This window comes from Canis lupus, chromosome 34, assembly GCF_003254725.2.
Source record: "Canis lupus dingo isolate Sandy chromosome 34, ASM325472v2, whole genome shotgun sequence".
NCBI classification, from domain to species: Eukaryota; Metazoa; Chordata; class Mammalia; order Carnivora; family Canidae; genus Canis; species Canis lupus.
The window spans coordinates 18,776,113-18,793,607 of NC_064276.1; the positions used below are offsets into that span (position 1 = coordinate 18,776,113).

Sequence of the window (17,495 nt, forward strand, 5' to 3'; positions counted from 1 at the left end):
GGTTTTTATAATTTTGAGCTTGAAGCCTTGCAGTATTCTTAGGCAAAAAGAAATTTAGGATGAAATTATGTTCAGGAAATCTTACCTGCCATAGAATAAAAGCATTTTAGAAATAACTCCAATAAGGAATGAAACAAAAGTTTCGAGGGTTAACTTTGAATTATTAAAAGAAACGAAATGCACTCCATGTCCAAATAGGCTGGTGACGGCTGAAAAGAGTCTTCCAGACATGGATGTGCCCAGACCAAACATTTTCAGAACAAATGTGCCACCACCAGAAAGGTACTTACAGTTATCAGACTGGAAATCTGGGACAAACTGTTCATCATCAGGAACTTGTGCTGGAAAAGAGATTTTTATTTTAGACCTTTACGTTTTATTCAAGAGCACAGCAAAATGTTTGATATAGAAAATCGGACAGCCAAGAAACTTGCCTTCAGCTAACCAAGCCTCTTGAAGTTGACTGAGATCCTGAAACAACTCTGGAATTGAAAACAGAAGACACCAGAATGAGAACTCCTGTGCCCAGGAGGGCAGGGAGGACAAAGTCTCCGTGCTGCTCTCACAGGGACGCCATTTGAAGAAGCCACAGAGCAAAGGGAAAGCTTCACTACCTTCAGAATCATGGGCCAGATCTGTGTCCAAAAACTTTCTCTTTCTGTCAATCACAGGCCGCCCTCGACATTCCTCTGATCGAGATTTCTGCAAGAGGCCAAGAGACAGTGAAGGCTCAAGGGAAACACACAGGTCAAAAGGGAGCTGTGCCACTCAGCCAATAAGGAGACTAATATTCGAAGAGGGAGAACAAAACAAACCAAAGCCACATAAACTTACCCCTGGGACCATAAAAGGGACTTGCTGATCATAAAACCCATCCATGGTGCTTCCAACGCCTCGAATATCACTTTGAAAGGTTTCAGCATTGAGTAATTTCTGGGGGGAAAGGGGTCCTCCTGCAATATGAATTTGGGAGATTTTAACTGAGGGGTGGGGAAGAAGAGAAAGGAAGTAATTTTTACTGCTCTTTCTTTAGGGCCTGTGCAAAATCACTACCTTTTCCCGAAGTACTTAAAGCCCACTCAGGGTGTAAGCTTTACAGGCTAAAGGTGTGCTTGATTAAGGGCATCAAAAGTTCCTAGTGTACTTAGTGTCAAATCCATTTACCAGCTATGCTTCCCTCTCTTTCTTATCATAAACATCCTAAATTTGCTACTATCTGTTCCCTATAAAAACAAAAAACAAAGCCCCTTATTTTCATTATAAGAGGATGATTTCAAGATTCTCTCCAATACAAGATTCTCCAGGGCATTTGTAAAGTTAGGTCTTTCTTTTTTTCTTTCAAGAGATAATTTAATTTTTGACAGTACAGTGACAGGAAGTAGAGAAAATGGGTTTAAGCATTCCAAATTATTGGCAATTAAGAAACTGACATACATAGTGTTTCTAAAAGTGGTTTGTAGGTCAGTGGTAAGATACTATATATAGTTCCAGGAATATATCGATCAGAGATATACTTATTTTCACACAACACTCTTTTAAAACCTAATTCTTCTGTCCAAACAGATGTAGTGTCTGTAAAGTCACAAACATTCCTATGGCAACCTAACAGAGATATCTGTGATATCAACTTCTAAAATAAATAAAATAGCTGTGAAAAGTAATGGATCAAGGAAACCAAATTCCACCACACTTATTTTAAATGTATCCCTACCACAGACCTTAAAAGCATTAAAAGCAAAAGATTTTTTTTTTTTTTTTTTGCTGTAAAGAAAATTCAGTTTGTTTCTTATAGTGAAGCCAATTTCCCCCCAAACTTGCCAAAAGATAAAATTAAACTTGTTTAGGCACTGTCAAGTCTTGGGGCTGGGAAGATAGGTTGAGGGTCAAAATGGAAAGGAGGGGACTTTTTCTAATTCGGGAGGAATAAAGTAACAATTTTAGGAAGGTACTACCATCTTCCCGAAGCCTTTGTTTCATTCTCCAAATAGAAATGCAGTGAAATCAGCAGAATAGAGAAAACAGTAATTTCATTTACCCCAGCTCTAAACAGAGCAAAATGCCTAAGGATAATGCTTTTGTTTACCTCCTATACAAATTTTAAATAGGGAACTTCTTCTCAGTGGGCAATTCCGTGCAGCTTGTTTTGCATTTTGTGGATAATATTAAATTTTCTGAAGTAAGGAGGATACAAGAGAACCCTTCACGGCCAACCTCCTCTCAGCACTCTGGCCCAAGGAGTCAGGAATTTTCAAAGTCAAAGAGAAAGGGGGCGAGAAGTAAACTGCACAGTCCATAATTTCCTAGAAAAACACTCCGGCTAGCTTGCCTGCAAGCCTTCCAAACAGCGCTGAACTCCGAATAAAGCCTCCTTCTCAAATGCCACCAACCCCGTCTACACAACCTGAGAAGCATCCGCAGTGAGTGGAGGGACACGAAAATGCGTCCTCTCTAACCTTCCCCATCTGTCAGATTAAATCGTGACCTCAGAAATTCCGTCAGTGTCTAGGAGAGAAGGGGAGCACCGCGAAGGGCTCGGCGGGAGACCTATTTCAGAGCCTCACGATGAACTATGTTGCGACACGCTTCACCACGAGGAAAAAAAAAAATACCTTTTTAAAAATGAAAGACAGAAGCTTTGCCATCAGCGAACCCGAAAGAGGCATCGAGGATTTTTTTAAAGCAAGCTCTCAGAGTTCAAGGGCTAGGAAAATCTTGTTCAAAGTATAGGGTTGGTTGCTTTTTTTTTTTTTTTTTAAGCCTAAGGGAGTTTAAGCCACTTCCTTTGTGGTCCCCCCTTCCCGGTGCCCCCAGGAAAACTTTCACGCGGCGCAGCGGCGCGATCGAGGCCCCTCCCCCGCGGCGCGCAGCGGGCCTGGTTTTATGAATGGGAGAGCGAGCCGCGGCCGCCGCAGCAGGTAAAGGCTGTAACTGGATCCCTCGCGCTGGGCCCCATTCACAAAACAAGACACGCTTCCACCCAATTCCCAGCCTTCCCCATTCATGAAAACTCCTTCAGATGCGCCCCCGCCCCCACACCCAACGCACGCCCAGCCTCCGACGCAGGCCCCTCACCCCAGCGATTTCGGAAGAAAGCTCAATGCTTCATTCACAAAAAAGGGAAAGGAGGAAAAAAAAAAAAAAAAAAAAGCTGCAGGGAGCTGCGAGCCAACGAAAGAAACCCGCTTCATTCATAAAGTCATCCACATTCATAAAACCGAGCCGCGGCGCCCGGCGCTATCAACCGCCCCCAAAGCCCCGCGCCCCCCAAACCTCCAAACATCTCTCCTTGGCACCCCTCCTCAACCGGGAGTTCGGTTCCCTCCGGGGGTCTCCTCTCCTCTGCAAATGCAGACAGATCCCTAACCCAGCGAGAAGCATCTATCCATCCCCCCCCCCCCCCGCACCCGTTTTCTCCTCCACTATCCCCAGGCCGCTGCTCTGATGCTCCCCGATTTCTCGAGAACCGCGATGCAGCCTGACGCCCTCGGGCTGCTGGGGGTGGGAGTTGGGGGACTGAGTGTCCACTTGCCACAATCTGAAACTTGCAAGGCCTGCGTAAGTTCCTGGCCAAGCCCCAACCCCTCAGGCTGCACATGCCTGTGTCACTTAACCCCTCCTGGTGCTTTGGGGGGCATCACCTCTCAAATATTTCCCTTCAAGCTGCTTCCCGCCCCCTCCTCCCCACTGCAAAGCTCCGCCGGGCGTCTCTTCTCGCGAGCCTCCAAGTCTCCTCCGGGCTCTCAGACCTCCGGAGATTGCAAAGCCCCGCAACTCCGAGCCCCCCCATCTCCACCCGAGAGCCCCCGCACCCCGCGCCCGGGCGCGCCTCCCCGCGACGTGCGGAAACCCGCTCTTGGAGCGCTCCCGAACCGTTAGCCACCCCCACCCTACGCCTCCCACGAACCGAACCGGGCCGGGCCGGGCTGGGCCACGGGAGAGGATGGGGCGGCCGGCCTGGGGAGGGGGGGGGGCGCTCAGTCCAGATAGAAAGTGCACCCGGACTTTGAGGATTCTGAATCAGCCAGTGAACTCTCGCCAGCTGGGCCCTTCGGTCCCGTCCCTGGACACCCCCTCCGAGGCCCCCCTGCCTCCTCGACGCCCCCTCACCTGAGGCAGCCGCTCTCCTCCCGTTGCAGCGGCCCCGGGGCGCAGGCGCGCTCACGCACGCGCGCACCGGGCCTGGGCGCCTGGGCGAATGGCTGGGCCGAACCGCTCCGGGGACGCTGAACCGCTCCGCGCACCAGCGGCTGGACTCTGCGCCGCAGCTGCCAACCAGGCTGGAGCGCTGGCCCGGCCCCCCGGGGCCTGCTGCTCCGCCCGCCGCCATTGGCCGGCGGGCCTAGCTCAGTCTGGTTCTCATTGGCCGGAGGCCGCTCCTGCGCCTGTCCATCACGCCTTGTTTACCCTGTCTGCGGGCAAATCCAGCCAAGCCGCCCCACCAACTCCAGCCCCCATTGGTCAACACCGCGCCCCTCCCCGCCCCCTCAGGGGTCTGTTTTACATAATTTATGCACCGGGGGCCTTCGGCCAATCAGCACAGGCTTGTTTATATAATGAATGTAAGGACGTTTTTCATTCATAAAAAACGCGACCTGAGGGGGAAGCTTAGCTGAGTCAGTGAAGCACTTAAAGGGGCCGAAGCCGCGAAGTGTCGCGTTTACTTCCCTCCTCGCAGCTCTCCCAACTTTCGCCGAGGCAAGGCTCTTCCCCCGTCCCCACTCACCCCTACTTCTCCCCCCCACCCCCTCACCCCCCGCCCGGGTAACGCCACCGCCTGGATGGGCCGCTGGGCGCCAGACGTTCGCAGCTGCAGCACCAAGCAAAGTTATCATTTTAGAATTCAGGCGAGAGGAATTCGTCATTCCACCCAGAAAGAAACTCGCTGACCGACCTGGGCGTTTGGCCCACAGAAACACAGAAAACGGAAACCGAGCCCTCTAATCTTAGTTACCTTTAAGAGAGGCCTTAATTTCCTTTAACCAGGTTTCCAGTGGGGAAGAATAAGCAGGATCTCCCTTTAAAATCTGAGCTCTCAAACAGATTCCAGTTACAATTTTATCCTGGCAGAGCCTAAGGCCCAAGCAAATTCCGTTTTCTCCCCCTGTTTAATTGCATTTTACAACCTCCGCCAGGGTGGGTTCTTGGCCCGAGAAGAGCTGAGAGAGGGGTCGGAGCTCAAAGAAATCCTCTGCGGGGATGGCACCAACCAACCAGTCGACCGACCTAGAAACGTAAATCCCTCCGAAACGGGCCTGCAGCGTTAGACCGCCTGCCTCCCTTCCGGGACTGCTTGTTTTCCATTTAAGCGTTGAATGCAAGATGGTGCATTTGCGAGTTAGATCCCGTGCAGCTGGGAACGGCGAGAAGCTACTCTGCCTGCCAAACGATCGGGCACTAACTGCAATTGCTGAGATTCTTAACAGGGTGTTCCAGGAAACAAATAAATAAGCAATCCTCTCCCCCCTCTGCCCCCTCTACCCCCTTCTGTGAAGGCTGGGCAGCTCTCTGCGCTCCCCCAGGATGCTGGGGTGCCCTGCCATTCCCCCCATGTGCCAGTGGTAGGGAGGAAAGACGCCAAATGCTAGGAGAGAACCCCAGTGAAGGGCGGTCCCAGGGTAGCCAACTGTAGGACTGCCACCACCTCTGCCATGGGGAATGCAGTGTGGATTTTTAGAAAAAAAAAATTTTTTTTAAAAAAAAGATTCTACTTATTCAAGAGAGACAGAGAGGGAGACAGAAGGAGAGGCGGACTCCCCGCAGAGCAGAGAGCCTGATGCAGGACTGGATCCCAGGACCCTGGGATCTGGCCCCTGAGCTGAAAGCAGCTGCCCACCCGCTGAGCCACCCAGGTGCCTCTCATCCCTGTATCTTAAAGAAAGAAGCCTCTTGATTTGTCATTTATAGCCTAAGAAATGCTGGGGTTCACCAAAGGAATGTGGAGTACTCTGGTTGAGTCCAGGACCCAGCAGTGGTCAGGTGTGAGTTATTGGCTTTGGAGAGATTGGGGTGAGCATGAGTTGATGGTGGGGGAAGGTGCTCTGAACTTTCAACAGCAGTTCCATGATACTTAATTTCCTAGTCGAGCATTTTGCTTCTGACCCCAGCTCAAGGACAGTTTTTCCCTTAGTGCCTCTCTTCATTCCCCAGGTAGTGCTATTTCTGTCTGGTACCCTAGTCCTGCTGTGTTTCCACTTGGTTGCTACCAGCCCTGAGGGCTTTTTCTCTCCAGCTAGACTCCCTGCCCAGGTTAGCTCCCCACCCACTTCCTCCCTCAGGGCGGCAGGCCCCAGAGTCTATATGTGGGAGACATAGCATGTGCCTCTGTTGCTCAGCAAACCACCAGGAAATATCACTGGAATCTCAAATGGTGGACAGAACTGGCTGACGTCACAGGGAAGCAGATTTTAGCTTAATATAGCATTAGGTAGGACTTGGGGTTATTTGGAGTGGCCCAGTGAGGGAATGTTCCCACCGGTAATGGGTGTCCTACCATAGGATGCCTTTATGCAGAAAGATTTAGGGATAGTGCAGAGGGACCACTGTACTGGGTGGGACAGATGAACACAGAGGATTGTTCTAGCTCTAAGAGTCTATGATTCTAGAATTTGGAGCTTGTGTTGGACAGGGAGGTCCTTGGACAGGCACTGTACTGTGGTGTAAAATGTGATAGTATAACTCATGATGACCTACCTCGGCAGGCTGACTTCTCCTCCCAGAGTTGGTTCCTTTTTGTTTAGTGTTTCTGATGTCTTTTCTCCACACCTCTTCCTTCTTTTCTTCTGCTTCTCCTTCTTGGTGACTTCTGTCCTCTGCCCATCTTCTCTAGTTATCTTTGCTTTATAAGAGTTAAGGGTCAGGCGCCTAGGTGGCTCAGCTGGCTAAGGCTCTTGATTTCAGCTCAGGTCATGATCTCAGGGTAGTAGGATCCAGCCCGGCATCAGGACGGAGTCTGCTTGTCCCTCTTCCTCTGCTCCTCACCCCCTCCCTATGTGAGCTTTCTCACTCACTCAAATAAATAAATCAATTAAATCTTTTTAAAAAAGAGTTAGGGGCACCTGAGTGGCTTAGTCAGTTAAGCATCTACCTTTGGCTTAGGTCATGATCCCAGGGTCCTGGAAATGAGCTCGATGTCGGGCTCCCTGCTCAGAGGGGAGCCTGCTACCCCCTCTTCTCCCTACTCCTGCTCTCTCTATTGCTATCGCTGTCTCTTTTTCTCAAATGAATAAATAAAATCTTTTTTTTTTTTTAAAAAAAGAGTTAAGGGTCAGTATTCAGAAGTTCTTTGTCTAGTACACTGAGTCTTTCCTCCTTAGAACATTACTTACATTGGAGCTTTTGTTCAGCATGTGCTCTAATGTACTGTTTCTTCTCTTCCAGGAGAGTAACAGGACTTGAAAAGATAACAAAAAGAGGGACCAGCCCTCTGAAACACTCCTCTAGTGTCAACCTAGCTTTTGTCCTCCAGTGGTAGCAGAACTCAATTATAATAGGATAACTCGCACCTTGTTCTTCAATTTGCAGTGTGTCTTCAGGGAAACAACAGGGAAGGATGGAAAAAACAAGTCCCTTGCCCCACGCCTGAAAACTTCTCTTCCCTTGGAGGGCAGCTTTTAAGGTTTTTCCTAAAATCCCAAAAGCAGATTAAAGTGCAAGGTAGGCAATCCTGCCTCCAGCTGATCACCAAAATAGTGGTGGGAAATGTGTCCGTGTCCTGTTCTTGGTCCCTCACACTGGGAAACTGCCTCCCATTCCTCTGTTAGAACTGTTCTGGTGAGGGTAGCCCTGGGTGGAGGCTGGGTATGGGCTACCCGGCCCCTTCCAGTATAATACGGAGGAAGGGACTTGAGGGCAATGTCAGAAAGGTAAGGAAATGTTTGTTGGTTTGCTTGTTTTGTCTTCAAGGGGGAGATAAAGAACTCCATTTGGCTAGCACCTCTTCCTTTCTAAAATTCAGAAGCAAATACCCTAAAAATGGAAGAGAGGAAAGAAAATTTTTTTTAGATTCAATGTCTCTTTAAACAAACTGGGGCCATATTGCCTTCAGGGTTCCTTATAGCCAGGGAATAATAACAGCTGACATTTACTGAGTGCTTAATATGAGCCAGACACTCTCCCAAACCCTTCACATGTGTTAGCACATTTAGTCCCAACAACAGTCCTCTGAGGGAGGTACTATTATTACCACCTCCACTTTTCACAGATGAGGAATTTTCAGTACTGGAAGGTTCCATATATCACTCCAGGTCACAGAGTCCGCACACAGTGAGAGGGAGAGTGTACCTGAAGGGGCCCCTCCAGAGCCCACCCTTACCCTTGCTGCTGGGCTGCCTCAGCCTCAGGGAAGGAAGCTGAATGACCTCAGCAAAAGAGCACTTTGCTGCACCAGGCCGGTTAGGGGATTTGCTTGTACTGACCCACTTGATCCTCCTAACAACCCTGTGATGTAGATACCATTAGTGTCCGTATTTTCTAGGTGAGGAAGCCAAGGCAGGGAGAGGTTAGGGAATTTGTCTAAGACCTAAGAGTAGGAGTAGGAGTTAGGAGCTGAATGCAGATTTTTTTTTTAAATTTATTTCACTTATTTAATCATGAGAGACACACAGAGAGAGGCAGAGACCCAGGCAGAGGGAGAAGGAGGCTCCCTCTGGGGGAACCCGATACGGGACTCGATCCCAGGACCCCAGGATCACGACCTAAGTCAAAGGCAGACACACAACCACTAAGCCACCGAGGCACCCCTGAACACAGACCTTGAACAGAGTCAGACCTTGAACATAGTCCTTGCCCTGAAACATTTCGTTAGGAAGCCGATGTCCCTCTAGTCTCCCTCTGTGCATTTCCCTCATGTTGCCTGTGGGGCTCCAGCTGCTCACTGACCACTCCCACGAGAGTCCCTGTGCTTCCTTGGGAACTTGCTCCAGCAACTCTCACCCGACTTCTGAATTACTGTCTTGGGCTCGGCAAGACTTGAAAGCCACTTTAGAAAGAGAATGGAAATTATGTTACTAGACCCCGAGCTCTGAGCTCTGTGCTAGACGCTTCTCCAACATTGTCTTAGTTAATAACTCCCGAGTCTCCTCAGAGGGAGCAACAGAACCCAATTTGCCACTGTGAAAACTGAGGGTCAAAGTGAGAGGTTAATAAACATGTCTGCAGTTATCACAGCGAGGATCGGGCAAGCCAGGCCTCTGACCTGATGCATGTTTTTGACCCTCAGACCCATGGGCCTAGTAGGACCCCTCCCTCCTCTCCTGGCCCATGTCCTAAGCTTGAGGACACCCTCTCTCCCGCCTCTTCCTCCTAACTTTCAATTCTTAGATTTTAGAAAACATCTGCTATCAGGGAAACCTGGGAGCACAGGTCATATTTAGATTCCTGATGGCTGAGGAATCAGCCCCAAATCTTTAAAAAAAAAAAAAGAGTGAAACATCTTCAGAAACTTCTTAGGCCTCCCACAGCCTCCAAAAAGGAGTCCCGCTCTGCAGCGGGGTCCCCATTGAACACTAGTGCCCTGCTGTCTCTCCAGGGCCTCCTGGGCCCTTGGGTCAGACGGGTCCCAGCCCGGCACCCTGCTCTGCCCCCCAGGCCCAAGAAGGACTGGCCGTCCTCAAGGGAAGGAGCCTTAGGCTGCTGGAACTGGGGGGCAATCCTGAGTCTTGTCTTTCAAGTGTTCTTGCCCCTTTGCCGCACTAGCTCTCAGCCAGAGCTTGTCCACATATGAGGAACGAGCTTCTCCAGCAGCCCTTCACGTCCACTGCAATTTTCTTCCTCTGATCCACTGAGGGCACAGAAGGCAGCGAACCAAGTTGAGTCGGCCCTGGGCGTAGAGAGAGGGTCTGTGGGTTCTGAGAGCCACCGGGCCCCCTCCGATGAGGAAGTGGGTGAACTTGAATGTGTCGACTTGGCGGAATCTATTTTGGCCATCCAGAGTCCTCTTTTTGCTTCCCTTAGGCCATGAGTGGGGAGTTCCTTATGGCCAGGGGTCAACGCTCACTGCGACGTTCCGGCCGCAGCGCCCCCAGGGCCCCCAGCCTGAGCAGCGGCGGCGTCCCCGTCCCCGTCCCGTCCCCGTGGGCCCCCTGGGAGAGCAGGCCGGCCGGGCTGCAAGGGCCGGAACGCCGATCCTCTCACCGGCCTGCCTCAGCGTGGCAGCTGGAAAGCGGGTGGTGAGGAGGGTGGTTCTCTCAGCTCTTGGCTTGGCTTGTGAAGCGCCCACCTCTGCTGCAGCTCTGCCAGGCCTGGAGGGGGCTGCGTGGGGCCCGAGTTGGACACAGGAGAGATCAAAGCGTGGCCACTGCTGAGGGAGCCCCCAGGTGAAACGATCCCGCCAGTGGGTTTGATCAGATGGCTTCAACCGGGCGTCCGGCCTGCCCTCTCAGCCTGAGGCAGTCTTTCCCCCTTCTTGCTACAAGAAGCCAAACAATTGTTTAAAAACCAGAAATGTCCGGGACGCCTGGGTGGCTCAGTGGTTGGGCGTCTGCCTTCGGCTCAGGTGGTGATCCTGGAGTCCTGGGATCGAATCCCGCATCAGGCTCCCTGCATGGAGCCTGCTTCTCCCTCTGCCTGTGTCTCTGCCTCTCTCTGTGTGTCTCTCATGAATAAATAAATAAAATCTTAAAAAAAAAAAAAAAAACAGAAATGTTAAAAAATTAAAAAAAAAAAAAAAACAACCAGAAATGTTCTCTTCTGCTCTTCACCATGATTCTTGCTAGTGGTCTGTTACCTGCCCCTTACCTCTGGGGCATAAGGCAACTTCTATTTAAACCAGAGCTCACCTAAAAAACCTCTCCTCATCCCTGTTCCCCCTTCTCCACATTTTCTCCCCACAAGTAGCCAACTACATACGCAACTAAAAATGCAAAATATGAGAACAGCTGCCCATCCCTGGAAAGCTCTGACTTCTCTGCCCCACGGAGGGGCTCAGGTCCTCTGTCTGTCCCTCCTCACACTTGGGCTCTGCCTTGGGGCAGCACACCGGTGCTCCCGAAACCTGTAGGGAGCACAGTTTGGCTTCTGTCTCCCTTGTCCCATCGCTGAATGTCTAAGAAGGCCAGAAGGTTGGCATCTTCCTCTTAAGAGAGGTTATCAGCTTGAGGTAAGGGAGTGCTCGGACATCGAAATTGTGACCTATTTTGTGTTCTTTTTTTTTCTTTTTAATGTATCATATATACAGGAAAGTACACAAATCATAACTGTAGAACTCGATGGATTTTCACACAGCAAGCGCCTCTGTGCATCTAGACCCAGATTATAAAACAGAACATTATCAGCTCCGTGCTCCCAAAAGACCTCCTCACGCCCCCCTCTACTTACTCCCTCTCCCCCCTCCCCATAAATGTAGCCACCATCCTGACTTCCCCTATCATAGATCAATCTTGCCTGTTTTTATAATTTTTATAGATGGAATTGTACAGTAAAAAGTCTTCTGCATGCGGCTTCTTTTCTTCACTATATTTAGAAGAGTCATTCATTTTGTAGTGTGTAGTTGTGTTTCATTCACTCTTTGCCACATAGTATCCCATTGCATGAATATATTACAGCTGATTTATCCATTTTACTGTTCCTGGACATTTGGGCAGTTTCTAGTTTTTGATATTACTAATGACATTGCTATGAACATTCTAGTAAGACTGTAGAATGTGGTTTTTAGTAACATTAACCTAATTTGAATTGGTTCATTTAAAATATAGTCATAGGGGGTTCCTGGCTGGCTCAGTCAGAAGAGCATGAGACTAGACCTCGGGGTTGTGATTTTGAGCCCCACATTGAGGACAAAGATTACTTAAAAAAATAAATTAAAAATTCAAAAAAAAATTAAAAATATAGTCACAAGATTCATTTTAGTGTCTTATTTCTTTGAAAAGTGACAGAGACTCATGACAAAAATCTCAACATCACAGAAGGTGTGCAAAGGAAAAACAAAAGCCTGTACATCACTTCCCAGCCTGTACCCATTATCCAGAATCATGCTCTATTAACTGTTTAGTGTGTAGCAGTCTAGATATTTTCTACTGATCAGGCAATCATATCTAAGGATATGCATTAAAGCCTTTTAAAACCCCATAAATTTGATTTTACTATACTATATTTCTGCCGCTCCCGTCCCCCACTTGACGTTATAGAGTCAAGGCAATCAGTATGAGAGCATCTGGCATGGAGGATGAATGGCCTATTCCTCCTGTCAGATGAACCTGGACTATCACTTTCAGTGGGCTCTTATTAAGGTAAGACACATGAGAGTTTATGCAGCAGTAACTTTCATTTCTACTTCCATACACAATTCTTGAGTGGCTCGTATCCTTGGTGTGGGGTTTGTCTGAGAAGAGCTCCCAGTCTGGTGGGAGGTGGGTGCAAGGCACAGGAACAAGTAGCTATTACATGATGTTTACAGGTGTCGTAACAGAAGGCTGAAAATGATTTCTGAGAGTACAAATGAAGGAGCAGTGAGTACTTCCTGTTAGGGTCAAGGAAGCCATCAGAGAGAGTTGACATTTGGGCCAGCCCTGGAATGTTTAATTACTAGAACTTGGAAGGGAAGAGCAATAAAGGAAAGGCCTTCTAGGCCGAAGGAATGACTCAAAAACGTTGGAGTTTTTGGAGGCTAAGCAGTAACTGGCATGTTCAGGGTCTGGCCGCTGCTCATGTGTGGCTAGGCCATGGGTTAGTGGGACGATAGGGCCAGCAGATGACTGAGCCAGAGTAAAGCAGGGATTTGGGAGACAAGATGTCAGGGGCCTTAGTCGTTATAGGGGTGATCATTTACATTTTGGAATTGTGGGCTATGTCTCTTAGGTCCTTCAAAACAATCATCCAAAAGACACAGAGCAATTGCTTCCAACATCATCTTCTCTGCGATAGCCTTGATTAAAGTATCCATCACATTGTTGCTGTGTGTCTGTATGGTCCACAGGACAAACTCCTCTCATAGAGACCCTCTTGCTTGTCTGAACTGCCCAGCCCCAAACACAGCACCTGCACTTGCAGATGGTCACCAGAGGATGAATGAGTATGTGAATGTGCAGCAAGTGATTTTGAGGGCACAGCAAAACTCTGTGCTGGAGAAAGGGGGTGGCTGGGTTAACGTCTCTTTGTGGATTTGTTTTTAGGCACGCCCAGCTTCTGCCTGCCCACATGGTGGGAGAGGAATGGGGAGCTGGTAACCTTGGCTTCTGTACTAGCTCAGGCTGTGTGCTGAGGGAAGTGCTTCATTTCCTTAGCAACACTACCTGCACCCAACATGGGCCTTCCGTTCCGCAGATTGAGGGTGGCATGGAGCTTGGTGAGGCCCTACAGCCTCATCTCCACCCTTGGCAAGCCAGGGAACTAGTACTGCACTAACATGCCCACATCTTCCATTTCCATTTTGGAAATCTAGGCCTCGTTCAGAAAAAGGGGATCAGCCTCCTCATTGACTCATTCAACTTAGATCCTCCCCTGCAGACAGCCCCTTAGCCACTGGGCTGGTGACGTGAAACAGGTTGGAAGAACCACCTTCCCTTTCTCCTCGGTCTGCCTGGCCTTCCTAAACATGGCCAGCTCCCTGGAAGAGACCTCCCCCACCCTCACCCCTGAGGGTACCTCCCCAAAAAATCAGCATTTCCACCTGACCTTCGAGGAATTTTTTTCACCAGGTAGCATCCTGGTTGGGAGAATTTCACCTGCCCTTTGACTTGAATTGCTTTGCCATCTTTCCTCCCTCTTGCTGCTCTTTTTTACATACCTAATTGCTTTCTATGTTTATCTGGGTTTCATCAGGACCTTCCCACTTAGGAATGTTCATTTTGAACCTGGAAACTGCCCCCGGAGCCTGTTCTGACAGGGTCCTCTCAACCACAGTAGAATATAAATGCTAAATATGGTCTTCCTCTTCCTTCCTATGTGTTAACCTGCCTTCAATGACGAGATACAATTTTTCATTACAGGATCCATGTTTTACCCTTTCCAACCCACACATTCCCAAAAGAATGCGGGTAGCGTTCATTTACAACTCTGTGTACACCCTGCAGACGTAAGTGGTTGTGAGGTAATCCATAAGGTAATATGGTAATAGCACTATAGACTCATGTCTGGAAGAAGCTCTCTGTTTATTAAACAACCTTCAGTGGGTTAGACTACCTCTCCCTGCCTCCCAGACTCCCTGCCTTCTCCTGCAGTGACTAAAACCTACCTGTGCTCCCTTGTCGGGTGAATAGAGGGAAGAGAGGGTGAACGTGGAGCCAAAGCTCCATTCCATACTCCAGTTCCATCACTATTATTTATGTGACTGTTGGTGCAGACCACTTCACTTCTCTGCACTATCCTCTCCTGTCTGGAAAATGGGAATAATAGCTCTCCCTCTACAGAGTTTGACTGTTCAGTGAAATTGTATGTGAAGATGTCCAGTGCCTAGGGGTGCCTGGGTGGCTCAGTCTTAAGGGTTTGTCTTCCGGGTCATGATCCTGGAGTCATGATCCTGGAGTCCCGGGATTGAGTCCTCACAACGGGCTCCCTGCTCAGTGGGGAGTCTACTTCTCTCTCTGCCCCTCACTCTGCTCACGCTCTCTCTCTCTCTCTTTCTCTCTCAAATAAATAAATAAAATCTTAAAAACAAAGAAAGATGCCCAGTGCCTAGTATGCATGAGGAGTGGGACTGGGTTTCCATCATGGTTCTGCCACTTGCTAAGTGGGTGAATTTGAAAAAATTTAATCTCTCTAAGCCTCAGTTTTAACACTAAAATAGGGATACAGATGCAAACCTTAAGGTCTCCAAGGAGGATGAAATAAAATATTTGAAAAGCATCTAGCACAGTGGGATAGATTAGAAACATAACACATCATCTCCCTCCTCTCTTCTCTGTATAAATTCAGGCTCTCGGTGAACCTTTCTGGACCACTCCTGACCTTTGCAGTATTTCCCGGGATAAAGGAAAGTTTTTAACATCTCGCTTCTCAATGTGATATTTTCCTTTCTTGTAGATCTTATTAGTGTTTTCTTCCTAACTACTTTTCTCTGATTTATAGTGTTTCTTTCTCCACGGATTTCTTTTTTTTTTTTAAATATTTTATTTAAGTTCAATTTGCCAACATACAGTATAACACCCAGTGCTCATCTTCTTCATTGATTTCTGAAGGAACTAAAGGAGTTAGGTTGGATCTCAGGGCAGAGAGCAGAATGTCTTCACGGAGGATGTGTTATTTGAAGGGGACCTTGTACAATGCCGAGGTATTCTTTGGCAGAGGAGGGGATGTGGAGAACACGGACAGAACAGAATGATAAAGGCACAAATAGGCATAAGGGTGTGCTATGTTGGGGGAAGAGGGGTGTAATGTGTCTTAAGCAATGGTTTACAAAGTTACCCGGGGGGTCCTGGCTCACAGTGATCATAATTTTCTTATACAAAGAACACTGATTTTTTTTTGAAGAGGCGATAACAAAAGCATGTGGTATGTAATTCTCTCACATGAACCAAAACAATTAGTAGAAAATGGGAATTTATTTTTTGTGTACATATAAAACTGCAACGTGAGCACATGTCTGTGAAATAAACAAGCTACTGAAGACACGCGATGGCTGTTCCTGAGGCTTTTCCACAATTTTTCACCAGGGACTTGTTTTTTTCGCTTTGCCATCTGTGGGCTCTCACTAGAGATAGGCAGAGCTGCTGGTGCCAAAGGTTTAACAAAAGTTGATGGGAGAAAACTTAACATTGAAAAAATTGTATCTTTGAACATAATTTGGACAAGACTCCATTATTCTATTTTAGTGAAGGAACATTTCTTTCCAATTGATGAGACTTCTGAGGTTCCACTGAAGTGCAGCCTGCAGGATGGGGAGGGCTGGGCTGGATACAAGGATAGGGAGTAGGGAGCATGAGGGAGGGGGGCAGGGAGTGTGGAGGGGAAGTAGGGCAGAGGAAGGTGAGTTTGGGGAGAGCAGGGTAGGGACTGTAGTGGAGATTCGAGGAGTCTAGATCTGATTTCTTGAGCAAGAGGGAGCTAGGTAAATTCTGGAGTAGGGGAGTCACACGTGGAAAGGGGAAATTTGGGAAAGCCGCATCTAATGGGTGTGAAGGGTGGCTTAAAGTACATCAGAACAGAGAAGAAAGAGAAAAAGGGCTCAGATGTCAGATGAAGAGGTGAGGGTGGGGAATCAAAAAAAGCATTTATTCTAGATGCCTCCTTGTCCTGGCCCAGGATGTTCCCAAGTGGAAATGAACAGGTTTGGGTCTACAAGAAGAATGAGGAAGGCTGGCTATGGGCTATTGGCACTCTGCGTGCCTCAGAATGATTGGAATCAACCCAGCATGTCCTTCTGCTGCTACTCTCTGCCTCTGCTAGCTTGCATAGTAGAGGGAGAACAGAGTTCTAAATTCCTCCAGCAAGTGACTAAGCTCACACCAGCCTGGGGAGGAGGCTCATATTTGCTTATACCCCTGTCTCCCTTCCCCCCAAACACCAGGGATTTCATCCAAGAGCCCCTCATAAAGCCTGACTCTGAATGGTAGAGGTCAACTCAAGCCATTCTGAGCTCAAGTCCAGGACTGACAAGGAACAGAATTCTGAAGGCTGCTACATTTGTTATTTTAAAAGATTTGGTACATTATTACTTGTCAGGGAGTAGGATTGGAAGTAGAAATTGTTCTTTCAACTGGCAGGCGTACATATCTATCACGATACTTTAAAAAACTTTAAATTTATGGCCAAATTGCAATCAGATATTTAATAGTCTCATTTTTGTACAGTTCCCTCCCAAATTGTTTGTTTCTGTCAATTTTTTCGTTGTCAGTCTTCTTAATTCATCAGCGCTGGGGACTTGGTCTTTGAAAAGTTTAAAAAACATTTTGAGTTAGAAAGTCATTATATACTCATTGTGTACAATTAGGAAAATACAAAAATGATTCAGAATTAACAGGCACCCATAATTCTAGAAATGAATACTGTTAACATTTAAACATATTTCTTCCCTGGCTTTTTTCTTCACTGTTTTACATAATAGAGATATATTTTTTAATATATAACTTTGCATTTTGCCTAAGATTATGTCACAGGCATGTCCCCAGGGCTTTAAGCACTCTTCATAAACTCCATTTTTAAGGTTTGCCTAGTACTCTTCTTATAGCTATAATATCACTTACTTGGTTCCCTGCTGTTGGCTATTAGGCTGTTTCCAATTTTTTGAGGTTAAAAACAACACTACCATGATAATCTCTGTGTAGGTGTGTGTGTGTTTTAGTTTTAGTATAGGTATGCCTGCTGGAGATTGGGCCAGACCCTGTTGCCTGTATCAGATGAGGGTCCACTGCCCCCCTTCCTGCTGTGAATGGCAGGTGTCAGCTGGAGGAAGGGCTGTTCTGGAGGCATCCACCTGGCCTCTGGAAGAGACAAGTAACATCCAGAGCACAGGGCTGTTGTAAACACACCACAGAGGTCTTCCAATTCCACTTTGCAATGGGGGAATCTACAAGATAATTCATTCTCCAAGGAAACATAGAGGTTTTCAAAAAGCCTTTTGAATT

At 47.9% G+C, this 17,495-nt stretch overlaps 1 protein-coding gene across 2 annotated transcripts in view; it reads right to left on the bottom strand.

The window, feature by feature from the left end:
• The window catches only part of ETV5 (ETS variant transcription factor 5), a 62,187-nt gene extending 55,005 nt beyond the window's left edge, over positions 1 to 7,182 (bottom strand). Inside the window, exons 1-5 of one of the 2 annotated variants that reach the window (XM_025451251.3) lie at positions 6,691 to 7,182; positions 835 to 953; positions 615 to 702; positions 435 to 482; positions 291 to 341 (exon numbers count right to left, since the gene is read on the bottom strand). In XM_025451251.3, the coding sequence (XP_025307036.1) occupies positions 291 to 341; positions 435 to 482; positions 615 to 702; positions 835 to 879 (232 nt within the window). In that variant the 5' untranslated portion in view covers positions 880 to 953; positions 6,691 to 7,182. Of the gene's footprint in view, positions 1 to 290; positions 342 to 434; positions 483 to 614; positions 703 to 834; positions 954 to 4,107; positions 4,274 to 6,690 lie in introns of those variants that run through there. The other variant, XM_025451250.3, reaches the window with a different exon arrangement.
• Between the last annotated feature and the right edge of the window lie 10,313 nt (positions 7,183 to 17,495).